Genomic DNA, 18,932 nt, shown 5'->3' on the forward strand with positions numbered 1-18,932 from the left:
AGGTATTATGGGACAGAGTGTTATGTATTAAAAGGACAGAATATTAAGTATTATGGGACAGAGTGTTAGGTATTATGGGACAGAGTGTTAGGTATTATGGGACAGAGTGTTATGTATTAAAAGTACAGAATGTTAAGTATTATGGGACAGAGTGTTAGGTATTATGGGACAGAGTGTTAGGTATTATGGGACAGAGTGTTAGGTATTATGGGACATTGTTTTAGCTGTTATAGAACAGTGTTAGGTATTATGAGACATTGTGTTATATAGTATGAGATGATGTATTAGATACTGTGGTACATGGCGTTAGATATTACAAGATGAAATGGGACAGTGTGCTAGATTATATGATAATGTGTTAAACCCTTCAACCCCAGGCTTATTATTAAGTGATTAATACTGAGACGTGTTATTCAGTAACTACTATACATTATTCAGTAACTAGAAAGGAATTCATATTTAAGAGCTTAAGGCAGTGCTCACTAACCTTGGTCCTGGAGATCTACCTTTCTGCAGAGGCTACAAGTTGGAACTAAACTATGCAGGATTGTAATTCTCTAGGATTAGGGCTGATGTCCACTGGTTTGAGGGGTTAAGGAACATGGGATGGCATATTTGGTCATATTTCGTATGTCATTGGCATCAGTTGTAAGGCTGTACTGTATCCTGACTTTTTACCCAAATTGCTGCTGGTAAGCATCATCTGAAATGAAAATAAACACGTTTTCTTAAGTGTGCTCTTATTATCTGATGGACCATAGTGCCTGCATTTGGAGACCGTAATGGTTTGTTCGGTTTGCGTGTGCCTGTGTAGCGTTTAAAGGCCGGCCTGCGCAGGACAGACTTCCGTTATTAATGCTGTGCTGTTAAGCACTTGTAGGAAGTGCTTAAATACAGTCTTGCGTGTGCTGTTGAGTTATGTGAAAGCTGCATTCCAGATGCTTGATACACGGATGGAAACACATCAGGTACCATGTGCACGGCAGATGTGAAAGTATGCGAGAGTGAATTTATATAAAGCTCACGCCTTTGTGGCAGGAAACCCCTGCAGACCATGTCGCTGTTTTCCTCGCCTCATATGAAGGCTGCTAAACCTGTCCACCCGTCGTACTTACTCTCCCATGGCTCAAGTTGACGGCTTTGGACTCCACCAAACACCGGACCTCTGCGTAGGCTTTTTTTCCACAGTTTGAGAATGTTCCGATTTTTTTGTAAATAGTTAATTGGTGAAAAATGCATTGTTCATTGTTGAGTTTTCAACAGGCTAAAGAAATCTGGCCCTTGTAATCCAGTAAAGATACATACAATGCTTTTGGTATTTCTTGGTTCTCTCTAGGAATGGAGTGAATGGGTTTTGGGACTATAAATAAAGAGTAAGTATTGCTGAATATGCAGCCGATCAGGTTGGGAGTAAAAGTAGTAAGAAAGAAATCATAATGAGGGACTAACAGTGCAACAATAGCAACAGTGCTTGCATTGTTTCAGCAATGCCTGATTACTGGGACTCCTGCAGGAGACTGTATTTGGATGATCCTCTGTAGACGCTTTGTAGATACTCTCCTTATGTCTTACTTGCGTTCAACTAAACCTAACCTTGGTCCTGTTCGGGGGTTAAATTGGACCAGAGCACAACTGTAGTTAATGTAAATGGACTAATGCAGCACTATTTGCCATTTACATGAACTACAGGTGTGCACTGTCCACCTGTAGTTACTGTAGGTACTGTCATTTGATGGAAGTGTAAATGTCCTATGCATTCTTAATTAAATCCATTTAACTATTCAATGTGATAACACTAATGCCCCTGAGGTGGGCTGGAGGTTAGGGATCCAGCCTCGTGACCGGAAGGTCGCCGGTTTGATCCCCAGAGCCGACAGCACATGACTGAGGTGTCCTTGAGCAAGACACCTAACCCCCAACTGCTTCCCGGGCGCTGCGGATTGGGCTGCCCACTGCTCCGGGCAAGTGTTCTCACTGCCCCCTAGTGTATGTGGTGTTTCACTTCATGGATGGGTTAAATGTGGAGGTGAAGTTTCCCTGTTGTGGGACTAATATGGGTCTCTTAATTAAGGCATGTCCTCTTTGTATCATTTTACTGTTTGTTCTGAACCATATTGGTACAAATCGATCTCTATCTGTAGTTTGTGTTTTAATTATCTAAAAAAGGTATTTGTTATGCCTCAGCCTTTAATTAGCCTAGATTATTTGATTTTATTTATCCTGTAAGTTGTAATTTACTTGTAAAGCATGCTTCCAGTTTGATTAGTCGGCGTTGAACACTTGGTAGTAAAGTGGTGCACAGATGTGAACCAGACCATAAGTTTTGTGAATAAACTCTACTAGCCTCTCTTACAAACAGGAGGACAGGAGGCAGTTGCTCCAAGAATGCAGTTAACAAGCATACAGAACTGTTTGGGGTGCTTTAGTGTGATTGCCCTCTTAATTAGAAGAGAGTATAAAGATGTTTTGATATAAATTTGACGCTGTTATTTTTAATCACATTTTCATGACATCACTGCTGAGAACTCCATATAATACCGCATACAGTGAACAGCATTCAATGCATTGTTCACATCCATGTACACAAATAGCATTTGCCCCTTTAAGCCTTGGGCTTACCCCCAGTCCTAAAACTAACACTGCTTATAATCACCAGACTTTGTTAACAGTTTGAGAATTTGTAGTATAAACTATGGGGGACCATTAACCCCTTAAATGGCGTTAAAGTTTTATTACACACTTCTATAATCTAAGAATAGCTCAGCCAGTTCGCACTAAAGTCCCTGCAGTTATTCAGTAATAAGCCTGGGATTTTAAGGGGTTAAAATAAAGTGTGACCACATGATCTTCTTTGCCCCGCTCTCCAGACTACAACTTCATGGTGAATGTCTGTGCTACTTTTCTCCAGGCAGCAGAGAAACAGCGTTCACCTACGCCATCAGCGCTGCAGGTGTGGTGAACGCAATCAGCCGGGCATGCCGAGAGGGTGAGCTGTCCACCTGTGGCTGCAGCCGAGCGGCACGGCCCAGAGACCTGCCACGGGACTGGCTGTGGGGCGGCTGCGGGGACAACGTCAACTACGGCTACCGCTTCGCCAGGGAGTTTGTGGACGCACGGGAACGGGAAAAGAACTACCCACGAGGCTCCACAGAGCACGCACGCACACTAATGAACCTGCAGAACAATGAAGCTGGGCGAATGGTGAGAAACTGAGTTTTTATAACTGTACAGAGTTGATGTGTCCTGCAGTGTAATGTAGCAAGGTTCAAGTAAATTGTCACCACTTCTTCAGCATTGATGCCACCGAAAGCTGAAATAGACAAACGTGAAAAAATTGCACGTTCTTTGTCGTGTTGTGAGCTTTGTGGCTTTGCATTTTCCACGAGTGTTTTGAGGAACTAAGGCATTCATATAATCTAACCAAAGGAAATGCTGGCACTCTTTAACAATGGCAAATTAACAGTGTTTTAACATATTGCAAAGCACAGCACAAATGCATTATGCAGCATTGTAATTGCAATATTATTTTTGTCCATATTCTGCAGCCCTAGAGACCATAGTACATTAGAGTAAGCAAGAACAAAAGCAGCATCTACTGGACCAGAAGGAAGTCCCAGATACACAGTGGTGCTGGTGCATGCCAGAGCCTCTTAATAGTGTTTTGGTTTTATAGAGGCGTGAAACCAGTCTGGAAACCCGAGCACCGTGTAAACACAAACCAGTTTATTTAGTGTATGTTTTGTGCGTGAGCAAGACTGAAGCAGTCCACATGTCTCCTGTAGACCAGAACAGAACATCAGCACTCTCTGTGAATAGTGGCCTAACAGCCTGAACCAGAGGGAGAAATAATTTACTGGAAGTGACCAAATGGCCTCTGCGCAAGGCTAATGCCCTTGGAGTCTGGTTAGAGTCAGAAGGTCAAAGCACATTCCTTTTCCACAGCCAGGCTCTGGACTTTACCCAACAAGACGCATCTCCCGTTTCTCTCTAATCCCGCTCCTGAAGCTAGAATTGGTGAAAAAGTGATGCATTGAATTGACTTGATTCAAATGTGTTCATGCAAAGAAAATATATTACATCAACTTACTTTTAGTGCCAAAGGTTACTTAGTTTTAGTGCCAAATGTAAGTTGTTGATGTAGTTTTGTGTTTTATACACATGGAAACATCATTACAGTTTTGTCTTTCGGGTTATTCGGAGTGGTCCTTTGTAGCTGATGTACAAACTCTTAACAGAGTATCAGTAACACAGCAGCAACATAGTGAAGTAGCAGTGGTGCAGCACCTGAATACACTGAAGTAAATAGCTTGTAGCTGTTCTGTTGATACGTTACTTTAAGTAGATGTGTTGTTAATCTGTTACTTCCATTACCCAGAACCTAACCTTAACAACCTTACCCAACACCTAACCCTCACCCTTGGCCTAACCCTAACCTTAACCTCAACCCAAAACCTAAACCTAACCCTCACCCTGGCCCTAACCCTAACCCTCACCCTGGCCCTAACCCTAACCCTCACCCTGGCCCTAACCCTCACCCTGGCCCTAACCCTAACACTAACCTCAACCCAAGACCTAATCCTGACCCTGGGCCTAAACCTAACCTTAACCTCAACCCAAAGCCTAATCCTAACCCTTATATGTCTTTGACATGTCACTGAGAGTCCATTGAGTGTTTTATCTAGAAAGGACCACTCACAATAAAGTGTCACCCGGTTCACTTACATTCGGCAGTAGTTGTGTTGCTGTAATGTTCGTTTGTATATTTTATATGTATAAACCATATGCATATTCAGTTGGCTTACTTTTTTTTCCATGCTTCACTTCCTCCATCTCATATCTGCTTACCATACTACACAGATCATATTACATATTACACAGATCAACTCCATGTTGAAAAGAGGGCATAATTAGTCCTGTTGAATTTAGAGCAGTGCAGTATGGGCAATGTTAAATTGTTTTTATATTACTTTATTTTACATTGCAACACTACTAGTTACATTTCCTCTGTTCCAGTTTGTCAAACTTTTAGGATGCAAGTATTGTGGTATTTGTGCCATATCGACCATCCCTGCTGAATTATAAGGCTCGAGTTAAGCAGTTCAGGGAAAGTCAGATTAGACCTCATGTTGAGTGGGCTTCACTTGGATCCTCACGCAGTGTTGAGCTGATGACTGTTTGCTCTTTGTTTGAAGAAGCCCTTGGTTGTTGATTTCTTTGATCTGCTGCGTGTAAGAGGAAAAAGAAAAGTCCCTGAATCCCTTGCCCAGTTTCTTTGTGTGCCTGTGTGTAGGGGTGCCTGGCCAGAGGCAACTGCTGCCTTTTGATGCTCTCAGGTGGGTGTAAAGCGCGGGGCTGCCTTATCGTCTCGCTGAGCCCCGCTGCAGAATGTCAGTGGCTCTTGCCGCAGCTCCAGGCCAGGCAGGAATGTGCTCTGGTGCCGTGCTCGCTGGCAGGCCGCACCCCTGTGGCCATCAGAGCAGTCCCCTGAGTGCTTTTCGCGATGACACACGGCGTCATAAAAAGTCCATTTGCCTACTAATGTGGGTGCGGAGTGCGGCGTAGCTCTGCTCTCACCGTGTTTGTTTTTGGCCAGATGAGCTGGTTTAAGGTGTTTACAGAGGAGATGGCCTCTCTCTGGGTTATGGCACTTCCCAGCGGCTCTGCTCTCCAGGTGAGGAGGTCAAGGCCTAGATGAGTCCTGTGAAAGGAAGCAGGGGATGCCCCCTAATGTTTGGGTCTGAGTGGGGGCCGGTTATAAATGAGTAAGAACTGGAGCATCTGGGAGGTCAAACGTAAACGCTTCTGCTGAGCTCTTTACAGTGGTGGTGATAGGAACCAGGGGCTGCGATGTCTACAACACAAATATACACATTTTTTTATTACCCTTAATGACCAGTGAGCCTACATATCTGAGTTTTTAAAAGTAATGTTGATAATGGTGAAACTGTGGTAAATCTGACAAAGTATTTAGCCTTCCCATGAATGGATTTCAATAATATATTTTAGACCGAATCCTCATTAGAGCTACCATCAGAAAACTGTCAGACTGTCCGTGTATTCACAGCCATTTCATGTAATAACTTTCTGTGAGGGAACTTTTAGAGGCAATAAACCCTTCAGACGTTTGGACAACACAACTGCAAGTAATTCTGACTCAATAAGTTTCTTTTTTTTTGATGGAATTCTTATTTAACCCTTGTGTGGTGTTCAGGTCTGTGAACCCATTTTCAATGTTTACCCCCCCAAAAAATAATTTTTATAATAAAAATTTATTTCTATATATTATTATTCTTTCAACCTCAGATTCCTTGGTCTTTGTTCATTTTCTGTGAAGCACATAAAATAACCTGTGTGTGTGTGTGAGAAAGGATGGACAACATGGACAGGCTGCTGACTGGCTACAGCTGCTAAAGGAGAGCCCTATACTGGACACTTGCGATATTTTAAACATCTGGTATTGTTACATATATTTTTATGGCTCTTTTGACTTAAATGCATGGTGGGTCCACCAGACCACTGAGTAACAAACACATCAACACCACACAAGGCTTAGCATTCACTAACTGCTATGGAACTACTGTCTAATTTATGTAGTTATGAGGCTGAGAAGTTAAATCATTCTGACCCTTAGGGTAGGACAAGAACTGAAAAGAGTAGTGCTAACGTTCTGAATCGATAAACATTATCAATAAGAGTAGAAGTATGGATCAAATACTAATGATACCATCTCTGAGCGTAATCTCTGTGGAGCCGATGAGCCTCGGATGACCTCTCTCCAACCCTTCGCTTTTCTTCCCCTTGAAGAGTTATTGGCTGCCGGGTCGATGGAGAGCAGCTTTTATTGTTGCCCTTTCTTGCTTTTTTTTCTTGAACTGCCCTCGCCCTCAGCGGAGGAAGAGGGTGACCCCAGGGCGGGCGTGGAGAGGGCGTGGCGCGGCGCTGTTTCATGCAGCCGTTGCCCCGGGCGACCCCTCTGCTCTTTGCTGGCGGGTCTTTTTTGCTCGGCTTGTTTGCTGGAGATTTGTCTTGCGTGGAGAGACTTAGTGCTGGCAGGCCTTTGTGCAGGTGACAGAAGCGTATCGGGGGCAATAGATATAGCCTCCCCGATGCCTCATGGCTCACGGCCTTGGGGTTAGGGGGTGCTTTGGTGAGGTATAGTGTGTGTGGTTAGTGTGCGGTCACGGCTGTGTGGGTCACAAAAGCCGCCGGTGAAGGACTCGTCCGCTGCCGCAGAGATGAAGTGGAGCAGAGCTGTTTGACACTGACAAAACACACACACACACACACACACACCTAATTTTTATGCCTTAGACATTTTGCACAATTTGGATTCACTCTAGAACAGGTAGGTGAGCTAGGAGGACCGAACAGTTTTGTTACATAACGTACAAAATATCCAATATTAATGTTGCAATAACTTTAATCTAATTAAATAGCACCACTAGAGAAGTGCTGTAAGTAGTATGTTTGTGATTGTGTTTATGTAGAATATCCAGGATGCCAAAACTAATATAATGGTAATATAGTGAGTTTTTACTATTAGGAAAAATAGCTTGAATGGATTTTGCTCACTTGATTTAAACATAGCTTTATGCACAGATTATACTTATCTCAAATCTAGTTGATATATCCAATATTTTTCAAGTTGAGGTTGTTGTAAGCATATTGTAAGATTAACTTATTCCCAAACATTTTTTACTTGTTTTACGAAATGTGCTTGAATTGCTCTAAATTATCTGCCAGTACAGTGAGAGATTCACTTCATAAAGTTGCTTAAAACAGGTGGAAAAAGAAAGGTAGAAATCAGCTAAATAATATTAGAAATAAATGCACAACCATATTACATATATTAACTAGATAATTTGGCTTGAGAAGATACCACGTTTTTTTTGCGGCGTTCTACATCAAGAGAGTCTTTCATTTTGCTTACGCTGTAAAAAATCTTGTCAAATTAAATTATTTAAATATAGTCAATAAATCTTTTCTAATCCAATATTTCTCCTGTTGAGACTGTTATAGTCTTATAATGAGATTATTTTAACTTATTTCCAAATATTTTTTTCTTGTTTTGAGTAATTTTATTTTTTTTTAAAATCTCTATATTTGCAGATAATTTAGCTTGTTGTAAGAAATGAGCTTGAAGCCAGTTAAATTATCTGCCAGTATAGTGAGAATTTTACTTGATAAAATGACTTAAAACAGGTGTGAATTGTCTAGAAATTAGGTGAATAATCTTCTAATAACTGCATGACAGTCTCAAAATGGGAAATATTAAATGAACTAGATCAACTAGAATGAGAAGAAAATTTTTGCAATGTACATTCCAATAACCGATACGTTATTTATGTGGAAATGATGTGCGTATATGAATTAAATTCAGCTCATCAGTGAATGGAACATTAGGGAACCCAAAGCACCGTCTTATATTTGCCCCATTCATATTCTTTGTTTATAAGATTGAATTATTACTTCTTTTTTTTTTATCTATTAACGCGCTGCATTTTTGACAAAAACAAATAATCATCCTGGTGACTTTGAGGCCCTAAGCAACTGCATATAGCTAGATCGCTAGGTATAGCCAGCCCTGATCGCTGTTGTAACACAACTTCACATCTCTGAAATATTAACAGGACAGATGTTTCTGTCATGAAATGTTATTTCATACAATTTTAGAAACGCTTTCCTCTACAGAGCCCTAAGTTGTAGCTATTAACCAAGTAAGTGTGGGGCACAAACTCCAAAGTACTGTGCAATAATTTTGGGTAAGAAGTACCAGATACCAGAAAGTTACAAGACATAAAAGTTTATTTATTTATTTATTTATTGCCCATGCTATGTGAAGCGACCTTGGGTTTGTGAAAGGCGCTATATAAATGTAATTTGTTGTTATTATTATTATTATTATTTTAAAAATTATATGAATAAAGTAGTTTTAACGCAGTATAAACCTTTTTATTACCTAAAGTAAATCAAATTTTGGTATAAAATAAAGCAGTAATTATTACTCTGGGTCATTTCACTTGCTACATTTCATTTAACATTATCTGTTTATTTTATGCCGTCATTTTATCTCATATAATTGAACCGGTCCTTGGAGTTCTTTCTAATTTATGTTACTGCTTAAATGTGTGACGTTTCTTTGAACTTGTGTATTCACCACCTTGTTACTCCAAATATGAGACATTTAACTATGTCCTTTGTCAGCTTAATAGCTAGAACCTGTCCATGTAAATTAGGTAGACTATCTTGGTGCTTATCTTGATTTCATCCTAAGTAATCACACAGCGCTTTGGAGACTGTGCCTCACACTTGCTCAGTTTCGGTGTAATTTCGTTAAACTGGATCAGAAATTACCGTCATGTTGCCAAAATAACTGTAGTGCTTTGGAGTTAGCACCTTAGAAGTACTTAGAAGACTGTAAAGTGAAGCGTTCCCATTTCTATCAGTCCATTCATTGTGTCGTCCACACAATGCAAAGAAAAGATCGAGTAGTTTTGATACGACGTTGTACTAATCTGCTACTTGAACAAACAGAAATGTGAGGAATTGCGAGACATGGTCGCAGGAGCCTGGAGAAGACTGGGGTTTGTTTATTTGAGCTCCACTTTCCCGGGCTCCTCTTATCTGTGCACCTTTAGGGCCGTTTGTTTACCCCTGCCGGTCCCCCACCCCAGCCGGCCCCAGCCCTGTCTGAGCATGCTTCATTGTGTCGATGCCCAAGACCGTGTCCTTTCTCTGCACCAATGAGCCTGGCTGTCCGTCACACCATGAAGGGGTGTGGGGGGGGGGGGGGAGCAAGGAAGAGACAGAAAGAAAGAGGATGAACCGAGAAAGCACATGGTTTTGGTTTTGTATCGTTTTGGATGGAAGGTATTCGAGGTGTTGGAGGTGTAGGTGTGAGTAGCTACTCGTATGTGTGTGTGTCTGTGGCAGGTGGCCAGGCTGGTATGCAGGTGAGGTGGTGTTTTGACAGAGAATGTATTACGAAGTGTTAAAACTCAGTCTTCGCCCTCTTTCTACAACAAGCAGGTAAGGGACATCGGCAGCTGTCAGTCAGGGCGGGGGTGGGGTTGTGGGGGGGGGGGGGGGGGGGTTTTGCAGCACCTCTGTAAAAGACGCCTGTTAAACCACCGTCTCGCATGAGGTGTTAAAGGGAGGTGTGAGGCCAGGGGCCCTGGTGAAGAAAGAGACTGCAAATGATTGAAAGACAGAGAGAGGGAAAGAGATCCCTTTGATATTCCAATGTTCAGGAGACTGCAAAGTCACAAAGACACAGTGAAGGGGAAAAAAAAAAAAAGTTATCAACCCCCAGCGCCCTACCCCCCCCCCCCCCCCACGCCCCCCCCCCTTCCTCAAGGACCTGATGGAGCACATACACAGAACACAGCTTATTGTACTTCATCTAGAGTTCAGCACGTGCTCATGTATGGAAAACAGCTGAAACTTTTGTTCGACAGGTGTGCGTTCGATTGATGTTTTCTGCTCCGCCGTTCTGTCTGATTCGTAGCATGTGAGCAGGATTTAAGTTAAAATAAACGTGTTCTGCTCCTCGTTACACTTCACCCTGTCAAAGTTAGCTTTAAAAGCAGGTCTTTGATTCAGGCGGCTCCTTTTTGTTGTTGATCAGTACCGTTACAATGATAAAAATGCTCAACATGTGTGTTAGGTAAGTGTGCCGGTGCTTTAAATGTCTCTATTGATTCAGCTGGAGTTTCTGTGAATATAATCGACAGGAAGTTCGCTCTCGGCGCACGTGGGGCTCTCTGTGTGTTCTAGAACAGAATGACTATTGATCCCATTGTTCTCCAAATGCTCTCATTGCCACCCTGTTTGTTAAGGGTCTGTAAACTCCAAAGGCCCCTGGAAGCTCTACCAGGTTCAAGACTGCCCTGTTAAATACAGGTCCAGTGTAGTGAGTCATGTTGGCCTCTAGAGGGCAGTGTTGCCACACAAAAGCAAATTTTGTTCCCTGAGGCTTCAGCTCCACTTACTATATAGGTCCACTTTGTAGTTCTACAGTTACAGACTGTAGTCCATCTGTTTCTCTGATGCTTTGTTACCCCCTTTTACCCTGTTCTTTAGTGCTCAGGACCCCCATGGAGTGGTTTTTAAACACTGTGTCCACTCACTCTCCACTCTATTAGACTCTCCTAGCTTGTTAGTCCACCTTGTAGGTGTAAATTCAGAAACAATAGCTCATTTTGGTCATCCTCTAGTCCTTCATCAGTGGTCACAGGACGCTGTTGGCTGGATATTTGTGGCTGGTGGACTGTTCTCAGTCCAGCAGTGACACTGAGGTGTTTAAAAACTCCAGCAGCTCTGCTGTGTCTCATCCACTCAGACCAGCACAACACACACTAACACACCACCACCACATCAGTATTACTGCAGTGCTGAGAATGATCCAATAAAGAACCAATAAAGTGATCTCAGAACCAGTCCTAAATTTGACAAATAACCGGTGAAGGGATTTGGACCAATATGGTCACTTCTCTTGGACCCCAGCACACATGCAGTGTTGTGGATAATTTGTTGTTTTTGAGAGATTTCTGCAGAGAAAAACAGGGAGTTACAGTAATCAAACCTGCCCTGAGGAAAGACATGGTCTCCTCTTGATCTCAGTTACTTCTTGTAGACACAGTTGTGTCCTATTTGAAATCAGAGTGAGACTGAGACAGAAATGTGGATCCTGAGAAATAACCCTCAGATTGTCTCACTTTGATCAAAATGTTGTCAAAGGTGGCTTAACTCTAGTGCCTAAATCATCTCACCCCAGTCTCAACTGAATAATATTTCCATAAGAAGAGTGTAAGATCTCGTCGTTTTCTTATAGAGCTCCGTTCTCGATCACAGAACTCTTTCAGCTCTCCATCAGTGCAGACTTCTCCTTCACCACCAGAACTTCTCACAGTGAAATGTTGATGTTAATCGCCTCTTCTTCTAAGTGGGGTTTAGGAGAAACAGTTGAGAAATTAGTGATTCTTCTTTAATTTATTTTCCTCTGGGTGGTGGTAATAAAAGTGTGTGTTAAGCATAACAGGATTGAGAAAGTTGGACCTTAGCGATGTGTTTTATGTGATAAAAGGCGGTTTTTGTAACAGTTTATATGGGTTCAAAATGTACTGCCTAGAAGGACTCCAAGATTTAACCTTTGGATTTGTTATTGGAAGAGAAAGATTTTAAATAAGTAGTTATTGTTAATAGTAAAGTAATAAGTCCAGCTGTTAGGACTTTTATCTTGTTACGGGATGGTGGGGAGGCGGACCCAAGTGCAGAGCTGAAAGCCAGCGAAAAAGGAGTAAGGAGATATATGTGGCAACAGAATGTGTGTTTGACGTTGCTAATGAGTTGACCCGGACCGCTGCTGTATTGATCAGCAGTCCGCGGCATTACCACTGCGCCACTGGGATGCACTGGTGACCACAGGCAAAGCACCTCAAGGAAAATGGAAATGAAGAGGCGGGGAACAATGGCAAACAAAGGAAACGGCAAAAGCAGCTCAAACAAAGGCTGAGTTAGAAAAAGGTGAAATAAAAGATAATCAGAAAGCAAGACACTTTCTCTGTGATTATGAGAGGAAGATCAGGAGCAAGGAGCAAACACTTTTGCATAACTTGGAGCAGTTTCTTGTTCAAGCCTTTTTTTAAGCTTTTAATCGAGTGAGCCTGATTAGTCCACGGCTCCTCACCGCCGTCGCCCTCTGCTGACAACAGGCGGTGCAGGCTGGGCGCCTTGCTGCTGTCGCCCTCTGCTGGCAGCAGGCGGTACAGGCTGGGCACCTTGCTCTCGTCTCCCTCTGCTGACAACAGGTGGTGCAGGCTGGGTGCCTTGCTCCCGTCGCCATCTGCTGGCAGCAGGCGGTGCAGGCTGGACCCTTACATATCTCTGTTCAACACAGATTGTAGCAGAAATCTAGATATAGGATATGAGTCCTTACAATGAAACTCGCCACTGTCTAACAGCACATCATCATGTTTTTCATGTGTTCCTCCAGGCGGTGTACAACCTGGCCAACGTGGCGTGCAAGTGCCATGGTGTGTCAGGCTCCTGCAGCCTGAAGACGTGCTGGCTGCAGCTGGCCGACTTCCGGCGTGTGGGCGAGTTCCTCAAGGAGAAGTACGACAGTGCTGCCGCCATGCGCATTGGCCGGCGCGGCAAGCTGGAGCTGGTCAACAACCGCTTCAACCCTCCCACAGCCGAGGACCTGGCGTACATTGACCCCAGCCCGGACTACTGCCTGCGCAACGAGAGCACGGGCTCGCTGGGCACTCAGGGCCGCCTCTGCAACAAAACCTCAGAGGGCATGGACGGCTGCGAGCTGATGTGCTGCGGCCGCGGCTACGACCAGTTCAAGACCTACAAGCATGAGCGCTGCCACTGCAAGTTCCACTGGTGCTGCTACGTCAAGTGCAAGCGCTGCACATCACTGGTCGACCAGTTTGTCTGCAAGTAGCCCCAGAGGTCCCCCTGGGCCGTAGGGATGCACTAAACTAAAGGAGTTGGGGGCAGGTCTTTTTTGGGCTCAGATGAAAAGGACGGAGCAAGATGTACAAAGACAATGATAATAAATATAAAGAAAAATTTAAGTATATAATTAAGTGTACGTGTGTGGTGAATGGTAATTTAATGAAGTTCACTCGAGAACCGAAAGAAGCCGAACATCTGGAGAAGGAGTCAAAAGAGTGTTGCAGATGTGTTGCTTTGTCCTCTTTCCCTCGTCAGCGAGTTTGAAACAGGCCTGGCGTGATCCGTGACTCTTGCTCTTTATGATTCTTCTCTTGAGAAACAGGAGATGACCTTTTGAACTCATTGCTTTAACAGCGTGCTGCCCTCCCTGATCCCCTTCTACAGACTCGCTCCACCTCTCCTGCATTAGAGCTCTTCAAATCCTCGCGGCGGACAGTGACCTCGTATGAGTACGGTGGAATTTGGAACTATGGGGTGATGAGTTCATGTTGACCTGTGAAATCTGTGTTGCTGCGCCTCTCAAGGTCCGAAGCGCTGCCACACAGAGCCATGGAGATCTTAACAATGACCCATCTGCCAAGATCAGAAAGAAATAATCCTGCCAGAGGACACTCAGCACTCTGTGTTATGGGGAAAGTCCTCCAAAGCAACTCTACTCACAGAAACATCTTGTCTCCTCCTAATGATTTAAAATAGCCACCAGGCTTCTAGGCTTAATATAAAGAAGCTTTTTGCTTGGCTGACTATTAGCTGGTATGAGCTCTCTGTGTGTTTCAGGGTCTTCCTCGCATCGTCTCAAGGAATTCCATCTTGCCCTGGGCTGATGTCCAATGAATGTCGTGTTGCTTTTCACAGATAACTGCGGTGCCTCAGTACACTGAGCTTCGCAGAAATGAATGTGAGTCTTGTAAGAGGGAAAAAAAAAGATGAGGCTATATGATAAGGACTGCAAAATACTATTGTAGTCAAACAATAGTGGTTCAGATTATATTTTATTAATTGCTTCTCATGTTATACGTCGTATATATTGTTCTGAATATTATTTTTTGATACAGAGGCTTCTACTGTTGAGCTCTATTTTAGCAGAGGCGACTTGCCACTGGAGGGAATGGGTTCTGCTCTCGCCCGTTGTCAGGCCTTTGTCGATCAATGAATTGTGAGAAAGAATGCTAAACTTGTAAATAACAGTCCATGTATGCAAATTACACTTCAACGTGATTACAATGTTCATGACTTTACATGTTAATCTAAATTGTTTGCAGCCCTATGACCATATGCTTGTTGTGTATATGTATTTTCCCCATCATTCGAACCAGTAATATTAAAAATATTCATAGTGATGATTACGTATGTGCCATATAAAGTCACTTTTGCTATAATGAATTCCGAAGGGACAGGCTCTGATCGAGTCTATATTGAGTCATCTTGACACGAGCAAAGAGTTCAGTGTTTTTCATTCATGTTGCTACATGCATGACACAGTTACAGTTGATTTGTGTCCTCCAGCAGCTTCACACACATCAAGGATAGACAAGACATTTACAGATGGTTCCTGAGTATTCAGTCAGCGTGCACTGGACCAAGTTTGCCGTTGTAGCTACCAATATATTTCCCATGTACTTTCTCTTACACACCGTTGCTCTACTCTGTCTCTGAAGAACATTGTGTCTCATGTTTATTGCGATTGAGTCAGCAGGACAAATCTATATGCATATCACCTTAATTATACGTTTTGGCTTAGTTTGCCCGAGCAGCTAAGTACGTAAGTCCGTGAAGGAAAAATGTCTGTTTTAATGAAGAATTATCAAAAATGTATTTTGGTCATTTCAAGTTTCAAGTTTATTTGTCCTTTGCACAAAATGTCAGGACATTTATGCATTGAAAAGCTTTATTTAATTTAAAAAAATTAAAAATAGAACCAAAACCGATTTAATCTAATAACATTAACACACTGGGACAACAGGCAGTGATTTTATGCATGTCAGTGTTTTCAGTCAACTATTTCCAAATTTCTCCTCATGACAGCTCATTTGTAATTATTAATTATCCAACATTTGTTTTGACTAATCAATGTTTCATTAAATCAAATCAGGTGTGCAAGTGAAAAGAAAAGAGAATACACACACACACACATATATACATATATGTATATATATCCATCCATCCATTTTCTAAGCCGCTTCTCCGTCAGGGTCGCGGGGTCGTGCTGGAGCCTATCCCAGCAGTCTTCGGGCAGAAGGCAGGATATACCCTGGACAGGTCGCCAGTCCATCGCAGGGCAGACAGACAGACACAGACAGTCACTCACACCGAGGGGCAACTTAGCATGTCCAATTGGCCTGACTGCATGTCTTTGGACTGTGGGAGGAAACCGGAGAACCCGGAGGAAACCCACAAAGACACGGGGAGAACATGCAAACTCCACACAGAGAGGACCCTGATCACCCGGCCGGGGAATCGAACCCAGGCCCTCCTTGCTGTGAGGCGACAGCATACATATATATATATATACGTTGTCCATAGCAGTGATATGATATAATAGTAATGCTGACAAAGTGACTGAGTGAAATGGTAGTTTGGGAAGGACTCACAGCTTCACAGCTTATTCAGAAGCCACAGCCTTTTAAAAGACATTAATCAATAAATACACCTGAGCAGGAAATACCTGAAAGGATCAATATTACAAACCTCAATTTAATTAAACAGGAAAAAAGCAGCAAAGGAAAAGAATGTTTTCCGTCATTAAATGTTTTTGTGTAAATATAGGCTTATTCTCAACTTACTGTTGCCTTCATAGAAGTTACCTGTGCCATGGGCACTAACGGACCCGCACACCAGACCTTGACTTTTGACCTTTACACTTGTAACAGTCTGAGTGGAATGAATCCTTTTCCTCTTTGGCCCGGAGAACATGACGTCCATTATTTCCATAAATAATCTGAAAGGTTGATTCATCAGACCATAATACATGTTTCCACATGGCATCAGTCCATTTCAGATGAGCTCAAGAGTGCACTGCAGGCAATTTCAGAATTAGTGTATATTTACAAAAAAGCATTACATATCTTGTCCTTATACTATATTTAAAAAGTGTTGAAGCACAGATTGTCTTAAGATTGCTGGGAGTGGCCGTGCTAGGTTGTAATGTTGTGGACAGATGTGCCAGAAAGAAAAAATGCAGTTCAAACAGGTTTTCCAAGAAATCTTGCCCTACCCATGCACATATTTCAAATCCACGATGTAAACACCCTGAACGGTTCTCTGTTCACACCCTGTTCTTTGTTAACAGGACCTAATTGGTTTCAGTCCTGTTGCCCCACCACTGTGACCAGGCAGTTTATTTTAGCATAACAAACACACAACTGCATGTTGTTTAAAAGTGCCTAAATCTGAACTGAGAATATTCTGGTAACTTTTGTGGCGTCTCAGTAATAATAATAAGAATGAAAAGGCTCGTAGCAAACGAAAAAACATGGAGATTTGATGCAGTATGTAACTTTCATAGAAAACCATTCACACCTCAGCCCATGTATGAAAACTAGGCCACAGAAACCGTGCGTGTTGAAATAACAGTTTTTATGATATTAGGAAAACTAGCAAATGTACATATATCTGTCCATTTAACCTACAGCAGTTTAGCCCACCCATTGACAATGAAGTTGTCAAGTGTGTTTTGCTCTAAATTGCTTTTTTGAATGAGAAACAAAAGAGGGAAATTTATTATAGTCATTTATATATATATATATATATATATATATATATATATATATATATATATATATCGAGGCACAGGGATAAAGGGGGATAAAGGGGATAAAGAGATGTTGGGAAGTGGTACAAAAATATAATAATATGTAGAATATTTTGTGCATATGACCACAGAATTATATGGAAGCTCATTCCTGCCACTTATTTAATTTTTTTCAGTATAAGTCAAACTGCTCTGCCATTATGATAATATGTCATTATTTTTACAGGCTATTGTTTATTATTATTATTATTGTCTGAAGAAACTGCTCAAAAAAATAAAGGGAACAGTTAAACAACACAATATAACTCATTAATCATAATCAATAATTAATCAAACTTCTGTGAAATCAAACTGTCCACTTAGGAAGCAACACTGACAATCAATTTCACAGCTGTTGTGCAAATGGAACAGACAACAGGTGGAAATTATTGGCAATTAGCAAGACACACTCAATAAAGGAGTGGTTCTGCAGGTGGAGACCACAGACCACTTCTCAGTACCTTTCTGCTTTCTGGCTGATGTTTTGGTCACTTTTGAATGTTGGTGGTGCTTTCACACTCGTGGTAGCATGAGACGGACTCTACAACCCACACAAGTGGCTCAGGCAGTGCAGCTCATCCAGGATGGCACATCAACGCGAGCTGTGGCAAGAAGGTTTGCTGTGTCTGTCAGCGTAGTGTCCAGAGGCTGGAGGCGCTACCAGGAGACAGGCCAGTACACCAGGAGACGTGGAGGAGGCCGTAGGAGGGCAACAATCCAGCAGCAGGACCGCTACCTCTGCCTTTGTGCAAGGAGGAACAGGAGGAGCACTGCCAGAGCCCTGCAAAATGACCTCCAGCAGGCCACCAATTGGCAGTGGGTCAGTAATGGTGTGGGGTGGCATTTCTTTGGAGGGCCGCACAGCCCTCCATGTGCTCGCCAGAGGTAGCCTGACTGCCATTAGGTACCGAAATGAGATCCTCAGACCCCTTGTGAGATCATATGCTGGTGCGGTTGGCCCTGGGTTCCTCCTAAAGCAGGATAATGCTAGACCTCCTGTGGCTGGATTGTGTCAGCACTTCCTGCAAGATGAAGGCATTGAAGCTACGGACTGGCCCGCCAGTTCCCCAGACCTGAATCTGATTGAGCACATCTGGGACATCATGTCTCACTCCATCCACCAACGCCACGTTGCACCACAGACTGTCCAGGAGTTGGCGGATACTTTAGTCCAGGTCTGGGAGGAGATCCCTCAGGAGACCATCCGCCACCTCATCAGGAGCTGCCCAGGCGTTGTAGGGAGGTCATACAGGCACGTGGAGGCCACACACAATACTGAGCCTCATTTTGACTTTTTTTAAGGACATCACATCAAAGTTGAATCAGCCTGTCGTGTGTTTTTCCACTTTAATTTTGTGTGTGACTCCAAATCCAGGCCTCCATTGGTTAATAAATTTGATTTCCATTGATGATTTTTGTGTGATTTTGTTGTCAGCACATTCAACTTTGTACAGAACAAAGTATTCAATGAGAATATTTCATTCATTCAGATCTAGGATGTGTTATTTGAGTGTTCCCTTTATTTTTTTGAGCAGTGTGTGTGTGTATATATACACACACATTTTATCTCAAAAGAATGAAGATAATGTCTCAAATAATGACTTGGTATCTCAAAACTAATGACAGCATCAAAACAGTACAGAGGTACTGGTCTATACTGATCTGGTGCTGGTCT

General features: G+C 42.6%; 2 protein-coding genes across 2 annotated transcripts in view; both read left to right on the forward strand.

Moving 5' to 3' along the window:
• wnt5b (wingless-type MMTV integration site family, member 5b) overlaps positions 1-14,813 on the forward strand; it is a 149,073-nt gene extending 134,260 nt beyond the window's left edge. Inside the window, exons 4-5 of the mRNA XM_017723127.2 lie at positions 2,909-3,201; positions 12,995-14,813. Coding sequence (XP_017578616.1) covers positions 2,909-3,201; positions 12,995-13,453 — 752 coding nt within the window. The 3' untranslated portion in view covers positions 13,454-14,813. The remainder of the gene's footprint in view (positions 1-2,908; positions 3,202-12,994) is intronic.
• The window catches only part of cax1 (cation/H+ exchanger protein 1), a 1,125,587-nt gene that overhangs the window by 955,008 nt on the left and 151,647 nt on the right, over positions 1-18,932 (forward strand). The gene's annotated exons all lie outside the window — the stretch shown is intronic.

The sequence above is a fragment of the Pygocentrus nattereri genome, chromosome 1 (genome assembly GCF_015220715.1).
Source record: "Pygocentrus nattereri isolate fPygNat1 chromosome 1, fPygNat1.pri, whole genome shotgun sequence".
In the NCBI taxonomy this organism is placed as follows: domain Eukaryota; kingdom Metazoa; phylum Chordata; class Actinopteri; order Characiformes; family Serrasalmidae; genus Pygocentrus; species Pygocentrus nattereri.